Source organism: Ascidia mentula, chromosome 4 (assembly GCF_947561715.1).
Source record: "Ascidia mentula chromosome 4, kaAscMent1.1, whole genome shotgun sequence".
Classification (NCBI taxonomy): Eukaryota; Metazoa; Chordata; class Ascidiacea; order Phlebobranchia; family Ascidiidae; genus Ascidia; species Ascidia mentula.
This window is the reverse complement of record NC_138569.1, coordinates 4,834,249-4,859,947: the sequence shown is the minus strand read 5'-3', so window position 1 is coordinate 4,859,947 and position 25,699 is coordinate 4,834,249. Positions and strand designations below refer to the sequence as shown.

Here is a 25,699-nt window from a genome sequence, read left to right as displayed (position 1 = left end):
AGCATTTCTATCATTTGACATATCCTTACAGTATTTCAAAACACCACAATATGTGGTATAATTGAAAGGAAAGAAACGTTACAGGGTTTTGGTTTTGAAACCCGTGTTGGTATAGCATGTATGCAAGCCAATGTGAAAAGAAACCTTTTCACCAGTAATTTTCGCAATAATTTCCAGCGTTTTACCCAATCCAGTCAATAAACGGCGGTGTGGACAACGGATTTTTGCAATCAAAACGTAAAACGTAACTTTACTGCAGCTTAAAAGTGGCAACATTTCATTTACATCAATTATCTTACCGCATGTGGGACAACATACTCCTTCCGTGTGTTGCAGTTCGTGCGTCTCGGTATTGCACGAATTGTCGCACGACTCAGATCTGCAGCTAACACCGGTCGTGGAATCCACACAAGTGCATGTCACGCATGCGTCTACGGCCCACGTCTCGTTATATTGCTTGAATTCGCCCTCGTATTCGCAAACTGTGGAATTCAGGAGCACGCGCGTTGTTAGGAAATTGTAACACACCATTAAGAACTGGTAAATGTATGTGAAAAGGTGTTAAGTGTCATTGCACAAAAATACCAAACGTTTTCGATTACTCATTTTGAAATCTACAGCTCTTACAAATTTGACGCCATGCGGATAGATAACGGAATACAGCTTTAAAGTGAAGAGTTTCACCACATTTTTAGTCATAAATATGCCATGGTTTCACAAATAATACCAATAACAACCTATCAACAATTGTTCTTACCCTGCGGGACGCATTTACAGCACCCATCAATCGAGTCCTGAAGCCTTTCCCCACTCGCACATGATTCTTGTGTAAGTCTGCACACCTTCGTACATTCCGCCATGTTGTCTTCGCACCGACAAACTTCACACTCCGTCTCCCACACGTTGTCGGGCTAAACAACACATGGCGCGATTAGAAAAAAGTTTCTTGTGAAAAGCATTGGACCTGCTGTTAATAATTAGATGTATAATTAGTTTAATGGTTTCCTGAAGTAATGGTGATAATCACATAATTATACGAAGAGGCGTCCTAAAATCAATAATATGGTCGGTATTAATTGTTGGGCATAAATTTTAACATGTTGTTCGTTAGGTAGGTAAAATACACAATATCAACATTTAAATGCCCTCAAGGAAAATATTAACTAAAAGTTTACGGTAAGAAATATTGCTACATGATAGTGGTCGGTAATCAAAATACAAAATAAACCATTCAAGATTTCACAAAAGGTTTCTATTCAGCTTACAGCTGGTCTGTTATAATCGATTCCTTCGTAGATGCAGTTCGACATTGGTGTGGTGGATACAACACCAGATGATGTGGTGGTTGAGCTGGCCGGGGAAGATGGTTCGGTCGTTTCTCCAGGGCCGGCACTGGTGCTGCTGATGGTTGTTGTTGCCACGTTGGTAGAGCTGGTTGTTTGTGATCCTCCACTGGTGGTGGATACCATCGCCGTGGTTGTGGTAGTAATGGTTACATTGTACGGGGCACAGTAACAGCATGTCCCTGATAATAGAATGCATATTAATTTTAGATAAGGCAAGGTGGGTTATGAGTTATTGACGATTATAGTTTCAGGTATGGTATTTTTACAAAGTGTTTTGTGCTCACCTGGAATTTCGATGAATCTCTGCCCAAGTTCGTCGCAAACGTCTTGTGTTAGTCTGCACATGTCATTCTGGCAGTGTTCCTGGCCGTCGAGGCATTGGCAAAACATGCAGTCTCCCTTCCAGTAAGTCTCGCCTTCCTGTGTGACAAATTTTGTCCAGCTTAGAGGTATGATTTTCCATAGAAGAGAAAAACCCCAGAAGAGAAAGCAATGTTTTTTTTACCTTGTAAGAGTTGCCGTTGAACGTGCATGTTCTGGCGCAGTCACTCTCGTACTGAATGCACTTGCGAGTGACCGAGTCTTTGATATATCCAGACTCGCAAGCGCAGAGATCGCACTCAGCGAATGCTTCACCTCCACAACGAGACGGAAGCTCATCTGAAAAATGAATATTTACGAAATTAACACAGGAAGCAACACAAACGTAACCCATCGGGCGGTAACTACTTACCTTGGCCAAGTATTTTTTGGTTTTCGCAGGTAACGAAGCATTTGCATTCCCAGGAGCATGTTTGGTTGACCTCGGCTGTAGTCATAACGACGGATGTTGTAGTTGTAACTGGTGCCTGAAGAATTTTGGGTTTGAAGTATTAGTGATTGATGTTTATTTACCCTAACAGTATTTTGAAAACAATCTCACTTTTGATGTGGAACTTTCAGTATGTGGAAGTGTAGTTGTTGTTTCGCCAATAGGTGTTGAAGTACTTTCGCTAACCATTCCAGTTGTGGTGGTGTCTCCTTCAGATGAGGTGGTCGTGGATTCACCACCCTTTCCAGTTGTGGTTGTGACTCCTTCAGATGAGGTGGTCGTAGATTCACCAACCTTTCCAGTTGTGGTTGTAACTCCTTCAGATGAGGTGGTCGTAGATTCGCTAACCACTCCAGTTGTGGTTGTGACTCCTTCAGATGAGGTGGTCGTGGATTCACCAACCATTCCAGTTGTGGTTGTAACTCCTTCAGATGAGGTGGTCGTAGATTCGCCTACCTTTCCGGTTGTGGTTGTAACTCCTTCAGATGAGGTGGTCGTAGATTCACCAACCATTCCAGTTGTGGTTGTAATTCCTTCAGATGAGGTGGTCGTGGATTCACCAACCATTCCAGTTGTGGTTGTAACTCCTTCAGATGAGGTGGTCGTAGATTCGTCAACCATTCCAGTTGTGGTGGAAACACCACTTGATTTTGTTGTTGTTTCACCAGATGTTGAGAGGGTTGTGGTAAATACCCCAGTAGATGCGGTGGTTGATTCGCTAACCAATGCACTTGTGGTTGTAGCTTTCGGGCCCGTAGTGGTTAGTGTTTCTCGGCGACAATAACAACAGGTCTCAGCTTGACGCACCAAAACCATTCCCTGAAAAATCAACATATGTTGTTATTGTAAATAGGAAAGACCACCAGAAATAGAAGAATTTACCAGATCACAAGTCAATGTGCAGACGGTTTCGCATATGTATTTGTTGCTGGCGCAAGTGCAAACCTGACATGAGCTTTGCTGTTCGATCACGTCACCATCCTAAAAGGACACGAGTTTTTTCGGTTTATAAAACAAAACTTAATAAACTCATTACGTACAATACAGAACGGCGTGGTAGTTGGTTCAGATGGAATGGTTGTTGTGGGTACTGATTCGGTTGTGGTGCTGCTGGTTGAGCATAACCCACTCGGTGGTGGCACGGCACATCGGCCATTCACGTGTATTGCTGAGCTGTGAAAATATAGCATTGTTTTTGGCATGCACCGAGATGTTACTTTACATACCGATGTGCTCGGACAGAAACATGTAATTACCTTTCCGAACATTGACAGAAAGCATTGCAACCCTCCATAGACGAGCAGGCATCTTGCTCCCCATCGCATCCAAGCATGCAGGTGCATTCGTCAGGACAAACATGGACCGTGGTTGTAGTTTGGATGACGGACGTCGTAGTTGTCCCAACTACGAACGGCGTTGTGGTTGTTTCGCCTGTCATTCCTGCTGTGGTTGTAGTGACGCCATTAGATGAGGAAGTGGTTGTGTCGCCAGTCATTCCATTGGTGGTAGTGGTACCAATAGGCGAAGAAGTGGTCGTTTCACCAGTCATTCCCTTGGTGGTAGTGGTACCCAAAGGCGAAGAAGTAGTCGTTTCACCAGTCATTCCCTTGGTGGTAGTGGTACCAATAAGCGAAGAAGTGGTCGTTTCACCAGTCATTCCCTTGGTGGTAGTGGTACCAATAGACGAGGAAGTGGTCGTTTCACCAGTCATTCCCTTGGTGGTAGTGGTACCAATAGACGAAGAAGTGGTCGTTTCACCAGTCATTCCCTTGGTGGTAGTGGTACCAATAGACGAAGAAGTGGTCGTTTCACCGGTCATTCCAGTGGTGGTAGTGGTACCAATAGGCGAAGAAGTGGTCGTTTCACCGGTCATTCCCTTGGTGGTAGTGGTACCAATAAGCGAAGAAGTGGTCGTTTCACCGGTCATTCCCTTGGTGGTAGTGGTACCAATAGGCGAAGAAGTGGTCGTTTCACCGGTCATTCCCTTGGTGGTAGTGGTACCAATAAGCGAAGAAGTGGTCGTTTCACCAGTCATTCCCTTGGTGGTAGTGGTACCAATAGACGAAGAAGTGGTCGTTTCACTAGTCATTCCCTTGGTGGTAGTGGTACCAATAGACGAAGAAGTGGTCGTTTCACCAGTCATTCCCTTGGTGGTAGTGGTACCAATAGACGAAGAAGTGGTCGTTTCACCGGTCATTCCAGTGGTGGTAGTGGTACCAATAGGCGAAGAAGTGGTCGTTTCACCAGTCATTCCAGTGGTGGTAGTGGTACCAATAGGCGAAGAAGTGGTCGTTTCACCGGTTATTCCATTGGTGGTAGTGGTACCAATAGGCGAAGAAGTGGTCGTATCACCAGTCATTCCATTGGTGGTAGTGGTTCCAATAGGCGAAGAAGTGGTCGTTTCACCAGTCATTCCATTGGTGGTAGTGGTTCCAATAGGCGAAGAAGTGGTCGTTTCACCAGTCATTCCATTGGTGGTAGTGGTTGTTCCACTCACCATTCCTGTTGTGGTAGATACGGCTGCTGAGGTTGTGGTGGTTTCGCCGGGCACTGCAGTTGTTGTGGTGACGACGCCGGTGGTTGTTGTGGTTGTGGTCACGATGTTGACCGTAACGCATCTAATAAATTTATGCAAGGAAATCAGGATTGCTTGTAGTTTTAAGAACAACAATAATATGTACAGCTTTTTTCAATCTTGGTTAAAAAGTTCTTACTTGCAACACACGTCATCAGTGTTGAGAAGAACCTTCTTTTCCGCTGCGCATTCCTCTTCAGTGATGGCACAATATGGCACACACGATTCCTTGAACAAACCATCCTCGTAGTAACACATGCAAGCTTCACAATCTCCCCTGATGTACGTCTCGTTAACCTAATAGCAAAATAACAATTTTGTGAAAGAGTTTCAAAGTGAACAAAAAAAGCATTCAAAAAAAAATAAAAGTACAAGTTACGTCAATAAATTACTAGAAACCACACAAATGAAACCTAACTTGCAAATAAAATAAACCTTACCCCATAAACTACATCACCAACGCGACATGGTTCGTCGCACGGTGTTTCAAACACCAAACACAGGCTGGTGTTCCAGAAAGCTGTGTCCTCGACGCTTCCAACGGGGCAGGCGCAGTCGCCACACGAGGCGTCCAGTTCGAAGGGAGGAGTGGTGTCTTCCGGCGTGTAGTCGGTCTGAAAGTGGTTGAAAATATTATAGTGACGACATTCGAATATAAGTAGTTCTCGCCAATACAAACTTTCTGGTCTCGATGGCATTTAAAACAGTTATTTTCGCAATTTTTGTGAGCATGCAGTATTAATCGCATACATTGCCATAGCACACCAACTAGAACAAAATCAACATAAAAAACCTGTTGTTTGCACGTGACGTTTCGCTTGCACTTTTCGGGGCAGAGAGGTCCAGATGGTGTCGTTGTACCGGGTGTAGTGGTTGTTGTCGCCACGCTCTCTGTAGTGGTCGTAGGAACGGCTTCGCAGTGGCAACACACTCCTTCGCCTTCCACCAATCGCATGCCCTTCTGCAGACCAATATTAAATGATGAAAATAATTTCACAATTGCTGTGGAATTATGTTTTCGAAGTAGGAATATCCCAAAATACTCAAAAATTTATTTCTCCAGTTCGTGTTGTAATGAAAAATATGTAAATTTTAGGTAGGTGACTTGATGCCCTTCGCCTAATTGTTCCTCGTGTTTAAACCTGCCAATAAACACATTTAAACATATTGCCTGTTGGGGCAATTTTCGACTCGACCCGTGTAAATACCTTGTCCTTCATTCCCACGCCCTTTCTTAGTTAAAGATCTCTATGGAAAGAGTCACTTACGCCTGAACAGTCGTACTCCCGCAAGTTGCAGTTTTCGTAGCATCGAGTTTGGACCATTCCGTCCACCAGTTCACACTGGCACTCCTCACACGTGCCTTGCGGGAATTTGGTGCCAACCGGATAAGTAACACCCTCGTAGACGCAATCCTCGCACGACTCCGGGTAGTGGAGACACATGCCGGTTTCCCAGGCATCATCTGCAATGATCGGGAAAGAAAAACGTCCTTATAATAGTCTACACTCCTTTTGCTCTGGGAAGGTAATTAACTAGCATGTTTTAGTATATCTAAAGGCATTTTAGTTAATTTTATCGCAACAGGATTGACGCAAGGTTTTACTGGTTGAATAAAAGCGAATTATTAAATTTATGTTTTGGCTGTGGAAGCAGTTAGCATTACAGTTCATCAAAATGATCTTATTAAACAATTTTGACTAATTAGTACATAAAATTAGAAAAGTAAAATTATCCATTTTATATACATGTATAGATGTTCAAGGTCCTGCTTCGGATAAAATGTTATCGACTAATATACGTTACCTCGGGTCGAGCCGGCTGGACAGGGACATTCGGAACACAGGAACGGATCAGCATAAACTGCAAACTCCGGAACTTCCAGAGGGTTGAAATTCCTCATCTCCTCACAAGTTAAGTTGTGCACGCAAGTCTGGTCACAAGCTGAAGAAATAAATGACATAAATTGACTGCACCAGAGATATTACAGCTTTGCATTCGTTAATCGTTGTAAAACTAATGCTGGTGAATCACTGTTGCACAAAAATGCTGCAAATAACGTAAGTAAATGTCCAAGTATATGTGAGAATGACACTAATCCTCCCACAGTACTGTGGAATACAGCAAAGTTTATTTTTTACAAATACCTAAAAGTATAGGACATACGTGTTGTGGTTGACGTTGCTGGTGCCATAGTGGTGGTAGTGGTAGCTTCTTGTGGGGTGGTCGTGGTGGCAAGAGTAGTCGTGGTTGGCTCAATGCGCTTCTCTGTTGTGGTGGTAACACCGGGACAGAAGATTGCCGGAGGTGACAGGATGCAGCGCCAGTTTGCACGATCGTAAGAGTTTTGACCCGCGTTAGGACACACACATCTGTTCAAAAAATAGATTGGTTTTAATACACGGTTTTCTTGGAAGCCAAACTGTAAAACTTTTCAGCTTTGATGTTTATAGATAAGGATAATATTAAACAACAATGCTAAGATAATAAAAATGAAAGTGTTTAGTCAAAGAGTTGGTCAAAAGCAAAATCCTCTCGACAACTAGATGATGGTGTATTTTACAATTTAAAGGAACTTTACACACAGTAAGAACACCAACTTACGACATGGTACATTCTGGCAAACCAGTGCAGGCGTCTGTGGATCCATCACAATCCGACAAGCAGAGACAAGACTGGGAACACACAGTAGGTGGCGGAGTCGTTGTGATAACACCACTAGTAGTTGAGCTGATGGGCGATGACGTAGTATGCTCGCTGCTGCCGCTGGTGGTTGTAGCAATAGGAGAAGAGGTGGTCGACTCACTACTGCCGGTTGTGGTTGTTCCGACAGGCGATGACGTCGTCGACGCACTACTGCCGCTAGTGGTTGTTGTAGCCGGTGCACCTGGAGTGGTTGTGGTAGTTTCAGGGACTTCTGTTGCAAAAAAAGGTTTCTGTTATTTTTTTCTTTAGCAGCTTATGGTTTGTGCTGATTTATTCAATGATTGTTTAAAATACTTTTAACCTTTGACGTAAATGTTTTGTGTTCCGCATGAAGAAAGGTAACCTCAAAACCAGGAAGAAAGAAAAGCTCGTTACTTTTAATTAACATAAATTACCTTTTGTTGTTCCAGGAACAGCTGTTGTGGTTGTTGTTGATTGCTCAACACAAGAACAGCATTGTTCTAAAAGCGTAAGGTTGTATTTGACTATAATTAAGCACAGAACAAAACTGTACCTTATTACAATAGTTTGTGTCACTTTCACGAGCTGTCTTAACAAATGCCAGCTTAACAGGGAAAAAAAGGCAACGCTTCCATCAAAACGTGAGGTAAACACAGTAGAGGCAGTGTAACATAAAGACACATTGGAAGTTTTAGCTACAAAAGTAGATACCGTCTGTTCCTTGTTTGAGTATCTTGCCCTCTTCGGCACAGCTTTCGGGGGTAAGGTTGCAAGTCACCGTGCACTCTTGGTTCGAACCGTCCGAACTGCAGTTGCAAGACAAGCAATCTCCCTCCGGCCAAGAGGTTGGTTCTTCAAGATAGTAAAAAAGATAAGTGATTTTGTATACATTGTTCTTAAGGTTGCTATGGGTTTTGTATTAACAAGGTTGAGTACAAGGAGTCTATAAACTTGATATCTGTAATGTAAATTGATTAATTGGCAAAAAATATGTTTCATATTTGCATATTGGTTGCATACTGACCCGATAACGTTTACATATGCATGTTAAGAATATACTACCAACGTAGCAGCAAACAATTGCATTTTTTCAGACAAAACGGCTCACCATCGATCAGGAATGAAATTTCGCTGATTTGTGGTTTGCGTCTGACTACCGGGGATCCATCTTTCGGTATCTGGGTTCCATCAACGTGTAAACGGAATACGCGAGCTGTGCTCTGGAACGGTTCGCTTATTTCCGGGACAAAATCGGTGCTGGCCTTGCAACCCAAAGAAGCGACCTCCACCCATTTGAAGGCGCCGAACGGCTGCTCCTCCAAAGCCTTAATACAGGTTTATTTAGTTTGTCGATTGGCCGTATAGCAAGCATAGAGGTAAACTAAATGTAGGATAAATGGATTCACTCTTCGGTATTCGTGGCAACCTAAAACTCGGATAATGCTTGGATCAAATTGAGAACATAGAAAGTAACATGAAATGGATTTTACACTCAAATTGTAAAATATATAATTGATGGTCTCCGTTAAAATCATAAGCAACGCGTTGTTGCAAAAACGCGGTAACGCCATTTGATACATTTGGGCACGAGTTTAGTTACTTACAATAAGTTGTAGGGCGTTTTCAACATGGTCCATTGTTTCTGTGAGACGGCAGTCCACGCGGAGACGGATCACGTGATACAAGTAACCAAGGTCAAACTCCATGTCGCGGTTGAAAACATCCCCTGCAATACATTTACGTTGCATTCACCCTTACATAGTAATTATCACTAACCACGTTTCACTAATCGATAAAGTTGTTTGCTGTCTAAACCGATCAACTTATCAGTACTTAAGTGCACTTATTTTTTGAGGTGCATTCAGATGGCCACTGTTTCCACCTATAATGATTCATCAGTGCAGATTGGCCGACAAGGTCGAAGTCACCCCAAGCTGTACTATTGAGGCCTCAAAGGTCGAAACAATGGCCATCTGTATGCATCTCAAACAAATTAAAGCCCACACTATAACGTACGAAAAATAATTCTGTTTAAATTTGGTTTCATGCATTCCAATGTACCCAGAAGTCTGCACTTTTTACCTGCGGGGTTCACGTCCCAGAATGTGTTGGAATTTTCATCAACAGCGAGGCTTCCGTCAATGCTAGAAATCTCTCCTTGCTCATTGGTCAATTCTGGCAGTCTTGCGTCCACCTGATTGGTCCATACTTCGCCCGGCATGTACATGGTCTGTGTCATCCAGGAAGGTACCATGTTCCAAGCTACAGGAAATTTTGAGTTTTTAAATAGCAAAAATGCGCGCCCCGCAGATGTTTTAGATAAAGTATATTTAATCTTTTGTGGTAAATTTAACATTTGTATATTCATAAAGTTCCGCTTAAAAGACATTATATTCATGGACCTGTAAAGTTTTCTTTTGCTGTCATGGCGACTAGTAAAGTTTAAATAACAGAGTGAAGACGATATTACGACATTTTCAGAAAATTTAAAATGAATACTTACAACTTCCCATCTTCTTTCCATCAATTTCGCACGGGCAGTAGTTGGCCGTGGCCTTGATGCAAACAAACAAAGCGGTATGCCAGTACGTTCCGGTCGGACAGCTGCACGATCGATCCTCCGCACACTTTGTGACGTCATCGCACGACGCAAGCGGCTGACCGTCACAGTCGGTTTCGCACACGCATCCGCAAACTTAAAAAAAGATTAAATTTGTAAGTTAAATCCATGTGTATGGTCCTTGTGGATGGTTTTATCACCAACTGGATTATGTCAAGACAAAATTTAGTTTCAAGTTAAACAATACAGAATGAGATAAGTTGTAGGTGTTCATGGCGTCGCATTGTTTTCATGCTTAAGCAGTGACTTTAATTTTATTTTCATAGCGATTTGTTGAGCTTATACACCTAGAAGAAACTGAAAGACCTATATGCCAAACACATTAAAAATATCATAAACAAGACGCGACCCGATATTTATCTCTAATGTTGACATTCCACCCAACAACAGAAAACGGAAAACAAGCGAAGTACAAAAGTACACCCTACAAAAACACATAACCCACCAGGAACACAACCCGATTCGTCTCTTCCATTACTGCACTGGACTCTTCCGTCGCACTCCATCCCTTCGTCTGGCAAGCACTCCCCGTTGCCACAGTCATAAGCACATGCTTGCGGGGTGGTGGTGGCTGCCGGACTGGTTGTTGCCGGTGAACCAGTTGCTTCTGATGTTGTTGAAACAATCGGCATGGTTGTGGTCTAATAATAAGCATGTGACAGTACTGTTTTAATGCCCATTTGAGCGTAAACTTTGACGTGGTACTGACTGTGGTTGGAGCAACCGGCGTCGTGGTTTCGGGACAATCGTATTCGTCGGAACCATCCTGACAATCTTGTTTTCCATCACACCTATAAAAACAATTTGGCCATTTACAAGTTTCGACCCATGTCGCATTGTTAAGTTACACCAGAAAAACTGCTCCAAAATGCCAACTATTAACGTTATTTCGAACAAGAAGATAAAAACTCACGTCCACGAGATGGGGATGCAACGTTTCTCGTCGCAACGCACCATATCTGTTCCGCAAGGTGGTAGAGTTGTCATTGGAGTGGTAGTGGTCGGGGCAAATGGTACTGTAGTGGTAGTGGATGCAACCTCAGTGGTCAATGTTGTCGAGCTTTGCGTCACGACAGGTGACGTGGTCGTCAACGGTGATGTGGTCGTCTGCGGGTGGGCGACGCAGTCTGGGCAGCAACGGCCCTCGACACTGACGGTCATGGTTCCATTGGGGCAAGGGGCGCAGTCAAGAATAAAACAGGCAACGTTGCCAGCCTGGAGACATCTGCATGTGCTGCAAATGCTGTCGCTCCATGAAGAGTTTACCTAAAGGAATTATATTTAGATAAGCGTGAGGATAATTGTATTTGACAAGCTATGACTAAACAACAGGCCATATTTACACAAAGTATTTTAAAGGCATGTGTCAAATCCCCGAAACAAAATCTATACGTTTTAACTTTTGATCAACATCTAACCTAAAATAAAGTCAAACTAAAAAGACCTTAAACTACCCCATATATTCTTTCCATTCAATCAGTTCAATATTCTACCCCAAGTCAACATTAAACAAGAAACAAAAAACGAATAACTTACAGGCCTGAAGACGCCCTCCGGGTGTTCGCACACCTCTTTGGTCTTAGGTCGACAACTGCAACAAACTCCGTCGTCAGCGTTGTGGTTCACTAGCTCGAATCCTTCTTCGCACGTGAGACTACAGTGCTCTCCACAACTTGCCAGGCCGTTGGCGTCGCACTTGCACATCGTACATTCCCCGCTGTACCAGATTTCGTCCATCTAGATTATAACAGTTATTCACATGCTATTAGTTTTATCCTACTTAAAATCTGAGCCTAACTGGCTTTTAAGCAAAAATGCTTTTTAGAGGCGGTCCCAGAAATGTTCTTTCCTGGTGTGGGCGGTTACTACCCAAAACACATGTGACGTAATAACCATATATTGGCAGCTGGATGTAGAAAGTCAAGCCTGTACCAGACAGGGCATGCTATTCATACATAAAAATCCATCCTCAATGATACTTAAAAATTAATCAATCTGTATGTCACAGCAGCGGTATTTTTCAGTACTATAGCATATTATAGGGGGCCATCGACACATTCGCCCCCACCTCTATCCACCCCTGCACTATTTGTATTTGTTCACCTGATAGAGCGTTCCATTGTGTTCACACTGTAGTTCGGCACAGTAGCAACACTCCCCTGGTTCGTTGATCAGTTGCTGGCTAGCTGTACATTCAACGTTACAAGACTTCGCACATTCGAAACCCTCAGCAGTGCACATGCAACTGATGCAGTCGTCTTGTTTCACCATGTCGCCGAACTATCGCATAGAAGAGAAGGTTTCATTACAACGAGGGTTGCCAATTTTCGCTTAATCACGAGCAAAAAGCCTAATCAAAGGTTGGTGTTTAAGTGTTTTTATGTAATATCACTCTGTCAAACTTTAATAATTCATTCATGGCGCGAACGCCCAACTAACCACGTTACACCACCAGCACAAAAATCTTACTTGGTAAATTTTGCCATCTTCCGCTCTGTAGCATGGACATTGCTCGGATGCAATGCATGTTCCGTTGTTCATAACCATCCCCTCCGGGCAAACACATGTCTGCTGGCAATTGTCCTCGCAGGTGGTCGGGTTCTGGCAAGTTTTCATGCATCCGCAAGCGGTGGGCAGGAATGGTTCGGCACATATTACTAAGCACATGATTAAACAAGCATTAAACCAATGCACTCCTGCATGACAAACAATTTATCAGTATTCAAGAACAAAACTTTTTTTAGTCAAACTTTTAGACAGCTCTTTTAAAGATGTTTTTGGCAGAAAAATATATTTCGCCCCGAAAATGGCATCATCAGTTTCTGCAAAGTGTACAAACAACGTAAAATAATTAAGTACAAGCGAAGGTCTGCCACATAAGGGAAAGTACCTTAATAAAAATTACAAAATTATTTGTTTTTTTACAAGAACAATTACTTACTTTCTGTTGTAGTTTCAGGACCCGTGGTGGTGCTGATGACGGTTGTTTTTACCGTAGTCGGTCCTGAAACAGTTGTTGTGATTGCAGGGCTCGGACTGCCAGTTACCAAAGGTGTGCTTGTAGCTATAATGAAATAACACCATAAAACAATCGCCGAGGTTTTATTAATGTGGTGAATGAAGGCAACTATTTCTTAATAAAGGCCGAGTCTTACTTGTTGTTGAGGCGGATACACCAGCAGTAGTGGTTGTTCCAGGTACACCAGTTGTAGTGGTGGTTTCAGGTACACCGGCGGTAGTGGTGGTTCCAGGCACTCCAGCGGTAGTGGTGGTTCCAGGAATGCCAGCAGTAGTGGTGGTTCCAGGAACACCAGCGGTAGTGGTGGTTTCAGGTCCACCAAGTGTGGTGGTTGTTTCTGGCCCTGCTTCGGAAGTTGTTGAGACAGGTACACCAGCGGTAGTGGTGGTTCCAGGAATACCAGCAGTAGTGCTGGTTTCAGGAATACCTGCAGTAGTGGTGGTTCCAGGTACTCCAGCGGTAGTGGTGGTTCCAGGAATACCAGCTGTAGTGGTGGTTCCAGGAATACCAGCTGTAGTGGTAGTTCCAGGTACCCCAGCGGTAGTGGTTGTTCCAGGAATACCAGCTGTAGTGGTGGTTCCAGTTACTCCAACGGTAGTGGTTGTTCCAGGAATACCAGCTGTAGTGGTGGTTTCAGGTACTCCAACGGTAGTGGTTGTTTCAGGAATACCAGCTGTAGTGGTGGTTTCAGGTACTCCAACGGTAGTGGTGGTTCCAGGAATACCAGCTGTAGTGGTGGTTTCAGGTACTCCAGCGGTAGTGGTTGTTCCAGGAATACCAGCTGTAGTGGTGGTTCCAGGAATACCAGCAGTAATGGTTGTTCCTGGTCCACCAAGTGTCGTGGTTGTTTCTGGTCCTGCTTCGGTTGTTGTTGAGACAGGTGATCCAACTGTAGTAGTGGTTCCAGGTACAGCTTCACTAGTGGTGGAAACCGGTGCTCCTGTAGTGGTTGTAGTTTTTGTCATATCCTTGGTAGTTGAGGAAATTGGTTCCCGTACACCAACTGTTGTAGTTGTTTCCGGCCCTGCTTCAGTTGTAGTGGAAGTTGGCACACCAGCGGTACTTGTGGTTGATCCACCAAGGGTTGTTGTTGTTTCATGCCCAACTATTGTCGTTGTTGATCCGGGTACACCAGCGGTAGTAGTGGTTCCAGGAATACCAGCAGTAGTGGTGGTTTCAGGGACACCAGCGGTAGTGGTTGTTCCAGGTCCACCAAGTGTGGTGGTTGTTTCTGGTCCAGATTTGGAAGTTGTTGAGACAGGCACACCAGCGGTAGTGGTGGTTTCAGGTACACCAGCGGTAGTGGTGGTTCCTGGTACACCAGAGGTAGTGGTTGTTTCTGGTCCAGATTTGGAAGTTGTTGAGACAGGCACACCAGCAGTAGTGGTGGTTCCAGGTACACCAGCAGTAGTGGTAGTTCCAGAAACACCAGCGGTAGTGGTTGTTTCTTGTCCAGATTTAGAAGTTGTTGAGACAGGCACACCAGCAGTAGTGGTGGTTCCAGGTACACCAGCAGTAGTGGTAGTTCCAGAAACACCAGCGGTGGTGGTGGTTGCAGGCACACCAGCGGTAGTGGTTGTTTCTGGTCCAGATTTAGAAGTTGTTGAGACAGGCACACCAGCAGTAGTGGTGGTTCCAGGAATACCAGCAGTAGTGGTGGTTCCAGGTACACCAACGGTAGTGGTGGTTTCTGGTCCACCAACTGTGGTGGTTGTTTCTGGTCCTGCTTCGGAAGTTGTTGAGACAGGCACACCAGCAGTAGTGGTGGTTCCAGGTACACCAGCGGTAGTGGTTGTTTCTGGTCCACCAACTGTGGTGGTTGTTTCTGGTCCAGATTTAGAAGTTGTTGAGACAGGCACACCAGCAGTAGTGGTGGTTTCTAGTGTGTTAATGGTACAGATTATTTAGTCAAAAAACACAACCAAACCAAACAACAAACTCAAACCTGGTACGGGTGTTGTTTTTACGACGGTTGTCGTTGTGGAACTTTCCTAAACAGTAAAGATTGCACAAATCAATCCTATTGCTGATTTTTAATTAATTCTGAGCTAACAAACAAAAATCTGTGTAAATCTTACCGTGCAGACCACTCGAATGGCACATCTTGCTTTGTTGTTGAAGCAAATGCATTCAGCACATTCGCCCACGTACCACTTCTGGTTGGGAAGTCTAATTAAACCTGTAAACGTAGTTTGGATAAAAAAATTCGTTGAAACATAACACGCAAATGTTAGCAATAATATGGACAAGATGTATAACGAAATACACAAGGTTCTTTACATAAGTACGTGTCATCTTTCTATCCGGCACTGTTTAATTACACATGTTTTGACATATTTTTCCTCCTAAACCAAGATCCAACAAAAGGGTCGTTACGTACATGTGTTTCAGCTTATTTTGGCAGTAACATGTTTGATGAATGCACATCATGCGGCACTTAAATCTGAGCATTGTATAGCACCGGCAAAACATTTGTTCAACAATTATTTCGAACCATTACACGTGGAGCAACTGCCATGTAACAAGTTTAATATACCTTGGTCGTCCAAGCATGGACACTCTGTTGGTTCTACGCACTTCGCTCCATCAAAAAGCGTATTTCCATCACATTCGCAACAGTTTTCGGTACCTGGAACCAACTCAGTTGCGTAGCAAGCCTCTCTCAAACTATCACAAACCCTGGTTCGGCATGTTGTGCAGTTCGACTCTGCCATTGGCGGCGTACATACTGTCAAAATTGTAGAAATAAAATTGTAAACCATATACACCAGTAAAAATGCAAGATACATTTCTGGAATTAAAGTACTATCTAGTGCGTGTCACCTAATAACACACTTTGTCAAATGCTGAATAAGGTCCAGCAGTTTATTGACTTGAGCCATTAACAATGTAGCCTAAACTTAATTTCATGTATATTTCCTCACAGAAAATTCAATATTTAATTAGTAACAACAGAAAACGTTGGCAAATAAAACCTGGAGGAGGAGTTGTAACTGGTGGCAAGGTGGCTGTGGTTGTTACCCCACCAGAGCTGGTCGTGGTAGTGACCATAGCTCCAGTGGTAGTGGTGCTAACAACAGGTGCCGTGGTGGTAGTCGCGGGGCAGTCGTATTCGTCGCGCCCATTGTTACAATCTATGCTTCCGTCACAAACCCAACGAAGGGGAATGCAAGATGTTTCGTTACACTGGAACTCGCCGGGACAAGTTTTGTCTGAAATACAAGAAATTGCATATGGTTTTTAGGTGGTTAAATTTAGTTCGTTTTAGCTTCTTTTTGGCCATTTTTTTCTCCTTTACGAACAGACCAAAAACTGTTTAAATGCCTATGTGAAACAGCCACTGCACTATAAATACAGAACACGGTCAATTTTACCTAACAAACTTTTATACTGATAATGGCGTGCCATGCAAGAATGCATTTTCACAAGAGAGCTGGAAGTAGAAAGTATAATACAGTAATAATCGCTAAATCAACCAGTAACAACACAACGTACCGCATACGGGGCAACACTCTCCTTCCTTGTTGGTAAGATGGAATCCGTCCTCGCAAACTTCCTCCGCACACTTCTGTATCACGCAATCAACACTTCCTAAATCGCTCTTGCACGTGCAGGTTTCGCAAGGGTTGCTCTCCCATGTTGCTCCAACGGCCATGCACCTGCACAACAGAGAGGGAACAGTGTGTAACCTCAAACACAAATTCGATCATAACACAACATGACCAGAAAAGGTGGGTTGATTTCAGTGAATTAAACAAGACAAAAACATCAATTAAAACAAAACTTGACGTTTACCGCAAATCTGTTTTAACCTGTTTTTTAATCAAGGCAAACAATATGTTGATAATTTTCAACCAATATTCATTGAAAATGTTGAGTACCCTATATATATACTCAAAATATCAATTTAGCCAATTTAATGTTTCTACTGCGGTTCGTGTGATAGTTATCATTCATTTTTTCCACTAAAACCTACTTTCCAAAAGCTTCACATCCATAGCACGGTGTCTGTGTGGTTGATTCAGTAGTTGGTGTGCTGGTTTCCGAGGATGGTTCGCTGGTGGTCATGTAAGGTGGACTGGTCGTCTCTACCGACTGAGTTGTCGTGCTGGTTTCCACAGGCGTTGTGGTTGTTTCAGCTGGCGAGTTGGGAATAGTTTAATACAATGTTACTGTTGCTGCCACGCATTGTAATTTTAGAAGAACTATTCTTCTGCGCCATAACCCTAAAGAAATCTCGCAGGATTTTAGAGATTCGGTTTACCCTGTTTGCAGTAGCAGCATCCGCCATCCCTTGGCTGGAAGACGAGTGTCTCGGAAATGAGGCAGGTGATTCTGCATTCCTTGCTACAATCAACCATTCCACCTTCGCAAGAGCAATTCGTGCATTCATTGGGATTCCACATTCCGCCACTCGGGTACCTGCAGGTAGAACATGTTGTATGCTGACGACTGTTGCAAGTGAAAATAGAGCATTATCCAACAGTTTTGTTACAAAAAAACGCTTTTGGTTGGTATTGAAATACGTTACAAGCTGTTTCATTTTTTGGGTAAGTGACTAAAATTTTCAGCGCAAAGACTACACAGACAACACGGAAAAAAGCGACCAGAGGGCCTGTGACAGAATAACAAAAGCAAGACATCAACATCCTAATTCTTCACCGCAAAACAACTTTTTATAACTTTGCATCACCAAAACTCTTTTCATCCTACCGTATTCCTTCATAAACACAGGGACATTGCGGTCTCGGGACACATTTCAACCCATCCTGGTATGTGCCTTCCGGACAGAAACATCCAGACATGCACGCCTCTCCACACGAGTCAGCCGCAGAATCACAGGTTAGGTTGCAGCCGCAGTATTGAGCCTCAAGTGGGGCCTGGCAAACTTTTAAACCGACATACTTGCTATTGAACGGTGTTCAAAATTGTTATAAAACTAATACTTTATTTAAGATTGATTAGTGCATGTCAATGGAAATACTGCTCTAACTTATAATCAGCAAAGCATAAAGTAACAGATTAGTTGAGGCTATGTACACTGATATTACACTATATCCATTTGAACTTCGTTTATCTAATATTAATCAACATTTTGCTGAACAATAATGGTAAAAGTCCCAAATGCTGTACTAACCTATCGGCTTCGTGGTCGTGGTGACACCACCACTGGTGGAAGTCTCAACCTGAAAGGGGCAAATTCATGGGTAAATCTACCATTTATACCCACAACATTACAACACTGGAAGATTTTTACGTTAGGAGTTGTCGAGGATGGTGGTATTGAAGTCGTAGTTTCGGGTGACAACGATGTTGAAGTAGTCGCGATTGAGCTTGATGGCGGTGTTGTAGATTCACCTGCAGGCATAGTTACATGTCACATCCAAAACACGTAAATACTACAAACAGATCAGTAAAATTGTTAAGGGAGTGGACAAACTACCTGGTACAGTGGTGGTCATCACACTGGTGGCTTCCTTTCTGCAGAAACAACATCCGAACTCGTCATAGGAGATCGAGCCTCCCGCAGCTGCGCATGTCTCCTGAGTCAACTTGCAATACTTGTTACACACAATGCCTTCGTCCGTGCAATAACACTCATCGCAGAAGATGCCACTGTATTCAAGCACCAGCTCGCCGAACTGCATAGGAATGATAATAAAAGGGTTTGTCGAATATAATGAGGACTGATTTAAAACGGTGAGATGGCAGCGACAGGGCAAGATTATTTAATACCCCATCAGTGCAAGAACAAACAAGTGTAATTCCTTGTTTAATTGAGATTACATAACAGTGTAATCTACTTTGATTTTTGTCTTTAAATTCGGAAAGATTAAATATAAGTACAACTATTGAAACGTCCATAATGTGTCAGATGATGCATCATCCTACGAAATACCTGAAGCATGTAATCAATTTAACAACTTTGGGTGACAAATACAACGCAACCGTTTTAATTGCTTAACCTAGCGTTTCGTGAAAGCTACCAACACACGCAATTACTTACGTTGTAGTACTGTCCTTGGAAGAAACAGGGGCAGCTGGTCGGGGAAATGCATTCCCCGTTGTGTTCAACCGTGCCCTCGGGACATTCGCAGGCCGGTGTGCAATCACCAGTGGTCGTCTCATCACAGACAACTCCATTCGCAAGGTCGGTGCAGGTGAGGGAGCAAGGACAAGGTCGGAACACTTTATCTCCAATACATTCTGCATACGTTTACATGGGTGTGAGAGAGGGATTGGTTTCAAATTTTTTTGAATAAACAAATTCGGAAACTTGAATACAGTGAAACCTACCTTCGGGTGCTGTGGTGGTTGTCGCAAACGTGGAACTAAAGAAGGGGTTAGTTGAGCTAGTAACAGCTGGTTCGCCGGTGGTGGAGGTGGTTCCCGATGGTTGCGTTGTGGTGGTTGATGCTGGTGGCGATGGCGTGGTCTCCGCCGCACAATCTGGATAGACTCCACAGCGACCGTTCACACGATCCATGTCGGGGTCGGGACAAGAGCAGTCCTGCAACACAAAGGGAGACATTGGCAAAATAAACCAATAGCTTAAAAACTACAAATGGTATAAGATCTCTGCATGATTTAATGTAACAAGCAGGTGTGCGTTTAATGCTTACTTTTATGATATCAAAAATAGTATCCAATCCTTTGATTTATATTCCGGATTCATATAGGGAGTAATTCTATGTATCATGGATTGAAGCTTACGTCAATACTGCATCCCCAAAGTGGTTCGCAGTCTCCGATGTCTCCGCATCCCATGGTGCAGTTGCATTCTTCTGGACAGGTGGTCGGTGGTAAAGTTATGGTAACCATAGCAGTGGTTTCTGGCTCAACCGTGGTGGGCGTGGTGGTGTTTTCGTTGAAGGAAGCTGTTGATAAGATTGGATTAGCAAAAAAAAAACGCAGTGTTTAATCGAGTGTGGCCTTTTTACAACTAATTGCCTCCTAGCACACACTTATTGTACAAAATGCCGTAAGTGTAACATGAGATATGAAAAAAAAAGTGGATTATTGAAAAAAGTTGTATATTTCTCAAATTTTCTTAAACCAACTTTCTAAACATGTTCAAAAACGCAATTTGGCATAAAATCATACCAGTGGTCTCTTCGGTGGTTCCAACAGTGGTCCAATCCGGAAGACATTGCCTTGATTCAACGAGGAAGGCGCAGCGACCTCTGACCTTGAGGGAACCTCGGTTGCATCTACACTTGTATGGACAGTCGGACATAATAGGGCAGTTTGACTCGTCTCGCTCGCACCCGTAAATGCAATAGCACGTCAGGTTGCACGCTAGAATACAAAACACACCTTTGTGTTCACCACTAAGTTCGTTATAAAGGATTGAGCTTTTAAGTTATCTTTAAGCCGAATCATTGAGCATTGTTTCAAGCCAAAGCATTTACACATATTTTTTTTTGCAAGTACACCTGCGTAGGACGCAATGATATAAATAAAATATAATTTTACCAGGTGCTGGTCCTTCTGTGGTCATAGGCATGGTTGTTTCTTCCGTGGTTGGTGGAATTGTGGTTGGGACATCAACACATGATGGGCAACATTCTCCTTCCAGCTAAAGGCAGCAAGGATTAAACAGATTACTCAAGTACACCCCGCAAGTATAGTAAACGTTTGCTCAAAAAGTTTAGTGTTGTCATGGTTACCGTTTCGAGTTTCTGTCCAACTTGGCAGGTAGGTAGGGCGCAGTCTGGACTGTGGCAGTACACCTTTCCGCTCATACACATGCAGTTCATACACGGGTCGTCGGGGAACGGTACTTCCTCGTTTGACTGCAAGCAAATAACATAAATCGTGTGAAGGAACCACAGTTACAATCGCACTGCAGTTTCGTTGCCAAAACAATATAAAGAAACTGCAATATCGGTTTAAATTATAAATGTTTCAAACAAGCAAAAAAACACAAAGTTATAGGAGAAAAATGGTATACACTCCTTTCCTAACAGTCGTTACCTCATACATGATGTCACCAACCAGACATGGACAATTGCCAGGGGCAACACACGTCATTCCGTCGTACACAGTGTTATTGGGGCAACCGCATCCAGGAACACACTCCGATTCTTCCACGCAGGACGACTGCAAGTGAGGGCATTCGCCCTGGCAGCCAGGTTTGCATTCGTGGTAGACAAATGGCTCCACACATACGCTGTAAAGGTGAGATATTGTTGTGATGTTGGCAATACAGTAAATCTACTCCATACAACTGTTAATATCGGTCATTTTGAAGAATCAGTAACCCTAGCTATAAAAGAAATTTCGCCAACATAAAAATGTAATGTTAACATAAACTGCGAAATTAAATTTAAATTTCCTGACAATATTGTTGCTGTTACAGCAATTTGTGCTGTCAATATTTCGTGGTACCTCGTAGTGGTTTGCACCGACGTGGTGGTCGTTTTCATGGTGGACGAAACTGGTTGACAAGAACAGCAACCATCCGTTCCCTCACGCACCATTACTAAGTTTTCGCTACACGTACTTGTACACGAAATCTGCAGAAAGTAAAATACTGTAGGTACCAGTCAGTTAAAATGCTAGTCCAGTGCCACAATTACTGATGAGACCTTATAGGTCGAAACAGTGTGCACACACCAGTCTGCAGCTCTCAATAAAATAGGTCAGTTTTGTTATTGCAATGTATGCGCCGATCATACCTCGCATGGTGGTGTTGTGCTTTCAGTTACTGGTTGGCTCTTGGTGGTGGAGGACGATGGTGCTGTCGTGGTGGTCTCACTGGAAGGAACTGTCGAGGAGACAACCACGACCTCGGTGGTGGTCGTGGCCGGAAACACGGTAGTGGTCACCATTTTAGTGGTGGTTGTGTCTCCAACATGGGTAGTTGAGCTCACAGGGGGTGAACTGGTTGGTGCTCCTGAAGTGGTGGTACTTTCACCGATTGGCGATGATGTCGACGAGACACTCGTGGCAATAAAACCAGACGTGCTGCTGGTTCCTGTGACAATAGCCGTTGTGGTGGTAACCTCGCTGGTTGACGAAACTGGAGCTGAAGCTGTGGTGGTTGGTGAACCGCTTACAAAGCTGGTTGTGGTCTCAGGAGCGCCGCTGGTAGTTGTGGTAGATGTTTCGCCTTCTTTTGTTGTCGTCTCTACGGTAGAGGAACTTGGGAACGCCCGCGTGGTGGTTGTAACGACTCCAGATGTTGAAGCTGGCGCTACAAATCAGGAGAAAATTAGAAAATTAAATTCCGTTGCAAAGTAGTCCGGCGTTTCACCAGCATTAAATGGTCAACATTTAATTGGTGCGTAATATAAACCACCGCACTTACTTGTGGTTGCAGGATTCGAAGTCGTGGTTTCGGGAAGTTTCTCTGTAGTGCTGACCGACGATTTTGTCGTGGTGGTTTCGACCACAGTCGTGGTGGATGGTTCCGAATAACAACCCACCAGTTCAAGTCGCATAGCTGGTTCGACAGACCACGTACGCGGATGAACTCGCACAGCCTTGAAACCAACAAAACGCTTAGGTAGACCAACGTAATTTACATATACATAATCTTCTTGTCAGAACAATTTTCCTGCACTATACACATCCACCATCTACCTGATGTTACGCTTAGATCACTATGTACAAGCGTTTATGTAACCAACCTTAACCACAATGGATTTCGGCAAATCGACTGCAGTCACTTCCGATGAACCAGTGTTTGCGTCAAATGATGTGGGTTCCTGAACCGGCGTCCACTGGCGGTCCGGACCAGGTTCGTCGAGCGTGTATTCAACAGAGAATGATGTTACAAAGGCTTCTTCGCCACTAGGTGTCGAGCCTCCCTTCATTAGAACACCTGTGCGTAAAAAGCGTTTTATTAAACTAAGCAAATAATCGAGTGACGTTTAGCTCTAATTTATTTTGGTAATTCAGGAACCATTTAGGTCATTTCCTGCCGAAGCTTCATTTACAATTAGACCACAATGATTCACAAACTTATTTCGTTTTGTAAACTTTCGTTTACAAAGAAACGTATATAGCAAATATTCGGAACGCTCAGTTTTATACCTGTAATGGTGACAGTTGTTTCGAAGTCGACTTGCACAAATGGGTTGATGTCGTCATTAGTTGGCACCCAGGCCAATTCAGTAGGTGAGTTACTGTCAAGTCTGGCAGCATCCACTAGACCGTTGTTGCTCGACACCGAGATCACGGGGTTTCCAATCTGGTTTTCTGGGGCAACTTGGATTCCCATTTCTTTGTTGCAAATGCCTGACGAAAAGTTTTTGGGGTTATTTAACGCTTCCGTTGAGATAGACCGCGATTTTCAATTCACTTTGCAAAGTTTTTCACATCCTGCAGAACTTTATACACGATGTAACTGTAACTTTGCAGTCAAATGAGAGCTACAACATCTAGCTTAGTCTTGACTAAATGCAGACAACTTGTACATTTATGTTTATCAGAGAGACGGAAAGTGGCATCTGTGGTACCAAGAGCGGCAATGTAATAGTTTACCTTCAGTGGTGGTAGAAACTGCCATGGTTTTGGTGGTCGTTACTACAGTCGATTTTGTAGTGCTCGACTCCGGTGCCAATGGGGTGGTGGTAACGACTTCGGTCGTGGTGCTTTCACTAACGGAACCACTGGTTGTTGGAATTGGGCTGGATGCGGTAGTGGTGGTCTCTGCAATCGAACCAGTAGTACTGGTTTCACTGGGGATTAGAGGTGTAGTTGACACCACTTCCTCTGTGCTCGTTTCAACAATGTAAGGTGTGGTTGTGGAGGTTTCCTTGACGCAACCGCGAAATTCCACGCGGATGCTTACTGGCTGGTCGGGAGTCTGGCGGAGAGGAAGGATTCGGATGACTTTAGCAACCAGTGGCTCAACCAGCACGTTCTCTTGGATGGTCTGGTCATCATTGTTGCCTTGGAAAATTGCAGGTACGTTTTCCACAGTGACTACACCAGCTTCGTCCTCTAACTCGACCCGAGTGGTGACAAACTCGACTGGTTGACTGTCGTCGGGTGATGACTCGATCTTGTACTCGCCGACGAACTCTCCGTTGCCACCGCCTTGGGTAAGAATAGACGTGATTTGCACTGGTTTGTCAAAACGGACTTCGAGGTATGGTGACTGGTCCGAATCAAGAGGTGACCAAGATTCTGGTGCGAACTCGCTGTTTCCGGATACTCGTGCTTTACTCGCTGGGCTGCCATCTTTCTCTGATGACGCAGAGATAGAGTCGTCTGGAATATCGTAGCTCTCCATTCCCATTGGTTCGTCGCAAACACCTGTGTTACAAAAGGCAAGTTTATGTCTTTTGAAATCCATTGGTTTGCACAACGATATGGTAATACACTACGAACATTTAGTGATAGGCATACATACTTGTTGGTACAAAACGAACTTTAGGAGCTGAAAATTATGTTTTTGCCAATATTACCTGGCGGGGTTGTGGTGATTTCGGACGACTTCGTGGTAGTGACCACTGTGGTCGTTTCCACGCCGGACGTTGAGCTTGTGAGAACACTGGATGATGTTGTGATCGGTTGCGAGGAAGAAACCGATACAGTGGTGGTCGTTACAACGCCAGTTGCGCTGGACGTTGTTGAAGAATGCATTGGCATGGTTGTGGTTGTCACTGGTGAACCGGGCGTGGTTTCGGTTACCGAAGACGTGGATGTGGTTTCAACGGGGGTTGACTTCGTGGTGGTGTCGACGGGCAACTTGGTTGTAATGGTGCTGGTTGTCGAAAGGTCAGCTGGGGTCGTTGTTACCACAGTCGATTTTTCTGTTGTGGACGGTGGGCTTGTTGATGAGGAACTAGACCCCGTAGAATTAACTGTAATGGTTTCAACCTTGGTTGTCGTTGGTGAACTTGCCTTGGTTGTTGTCACTTCAACTAATGGTGTAGTGGTTGTTTCTGGTCCCTAAAAATGCATGTTAATTTATTGGTTAAAAAGGCTATTGTGCATTTTTACCTCAGTGGATGGAGGTACAGGGTTCGATGTTGTGGTAACCGTCTCACCACTTGTTGTGGTGGTTACCATCTTCACGGTGGTCGTGGATGGTGCCGGACCAGCGCAACCCAAGATGTCCACTCTGAGGGTCGGTGTTTCCCCTCCGTTCCACGTGCGAGGAATTATTCGCATGGCTGTGACGTCGGGAATGGGTTCGGGCAGTTGCGATATTACAGCACCTGTGTCATCGACGTTGGCTTCAAATACCTGACAAAACATAAGTTAAAAAGGTTCTACGTATGTAAAGTTGCCACTGGTATTATGAAGGGCTAAATACAGTTACATTGCCACCCATACCTTGGGCACAGTGGTTTCTTCATCGAGAACGGTGTGCCATTGTCTGTCTGTACCAGGTTGGTCAGTGGTGTAACGGACAAAGTAAGTGGTCGTCCATTTCACGTCACCGACACTTCCCTGTGTTAGGATCTCCATCGCTGTGACTGGAACGTCGAAGTCAATTTGCAACCATGAAACTGTGTCCTCTGGCGTTGGACTCCATGCACTGAGTTCTGGGGTACGCGCCTGGATCCCGCCAGTAGCCGCTGGAATGTCCACGTTTGCGTCGTGTGCTAGTTCAGGATTGCTCGAGGCAACGTACTTCGAACCAGGTACCGGCACACCTGAAATGTGCATAAGTTTTTTTTTGGATTTTGTTATTAAGCAA

General features: G+C 44.0%; 1 protein-coding gene across 1 annotated transcript in view; it reads right to left on the bottom strand.

The window, feature by feature from the left end:
- Positions 1-25,699, bottom strand: part of LOC145897028 (uncharacterized) — a 54,499-nt gene that overhangs the window by 1,536 nt on the left and 27,264 nt on the right. The window contains 58 exon segments of the mRNA XM_082985185.1: positions 300-482; positions 758-911; positions 1,266-1,525; positions 1,631-1,766; positions 1,852-2,006; positions 2,080-2,194; positions 2,269-2,976; positions 3,040-3,138; positions 3,198-3,330; positions 3,414-4,775; positions 4,872-5,029; positions 5,173-5,346; positions 5,526-5,693; positions 6,001-6,197; positions 6,539-6,676; positions 6,899-7,104; positions 7,337-7,649; positions 7,834-7,899; positions 8,111-8,251; positions 8,508-8,724; positions 9,004-9,125; positions 9,482-9,661; positions 9,903-10,094; positions 10,465-10,645; positions 10,648-10,810; positions 10,933-11,285; positions 11,556-11,756; positions 12,123-12,299; positions 12,489-12,676; positions 12,961-13,083; positions 13,175-14,917; positions 14,984-15,029; positions 15,117-15,217; positions 15,575-15,766; positions 16,014-16,250; positions 16,534-16,697; positions 17,015-17,177; positions 17,303-17,460; positions 17,752-17,926; positions 18,176-18,224; positions 18,296-18,396; positions 18,482-18,680; positions 19,046-19,245; positions 19,336-19,549; positions 19,753-19,916; positions 20,143-20,337; positions 20,515-20,617; positions 20,709-20,834; positions 21,016-21,211; positions 21,430-21,557; positions 21,720-22,237; positions 22,352-22,526; positions 22,674-22,867; positions 23,080-23,283; positions 23,530-24,306; positions 24,459-24,945; positions 24,997-25,242; positions 25,333-25,655. Coding sequence (XP_082841311.1) covers positions 300-482; positions 758-911; positions 1,266-1,525; positions 1,631-1,766; positions 1,852-2,006; positions 2,080-2,194; positions 2,269-2,976; positions 3,040-3,138; positions 3,198-3,330; positions 3,414-4,775; positions 4,872-5,029; positions 5,173-5,346; positions 5,526-5,693; positions 6,001-6,197; positions 6,539-6,676; positions 6,899-7,104; positions 7,337-7,649; positions 7,834-7,899; positions 8,111-8,251; positions 8,508-8,724; positions 9,004-9,125; positions 9,482-9,661; positions 9,903-10,094; positions 10,465-10,645; positions 10,648-10,810; positions 10,933-11,285; positions 11,556-11,756; positions 12,123-12,299; positions 12,489-12,676; positions 12,961-13,083; positions 13,175-14,917; positions 14,984-15,029; positions 15,117-15,217; positions 15,575-15,766; positions 16,014-16,250; positions 16,534-16,697; positions 17,015-17,177; positions 17,303-17,460; positions 17,752-17,926; positions 18,176-18,224; positions 18,296-18,396; positions 18,482-18,680; positions 19,046-19,245; positions 19,336-19,549; positions 19,753-19,916; positions 20,143-20,337; positions 20,515-20,617; positions 20,709-20,834; positions 21,016-21,211; positions 21,430-21,557; positions 21,720-22,237; positions 22,352-22,526; positions 22,674-22,867; positions 23,080-23,283; positions 23,530-24,306; positions 24,459-24,945; positions 24,997-25,242; positions 25,333-25,655 — 14,541 coding nt within the window.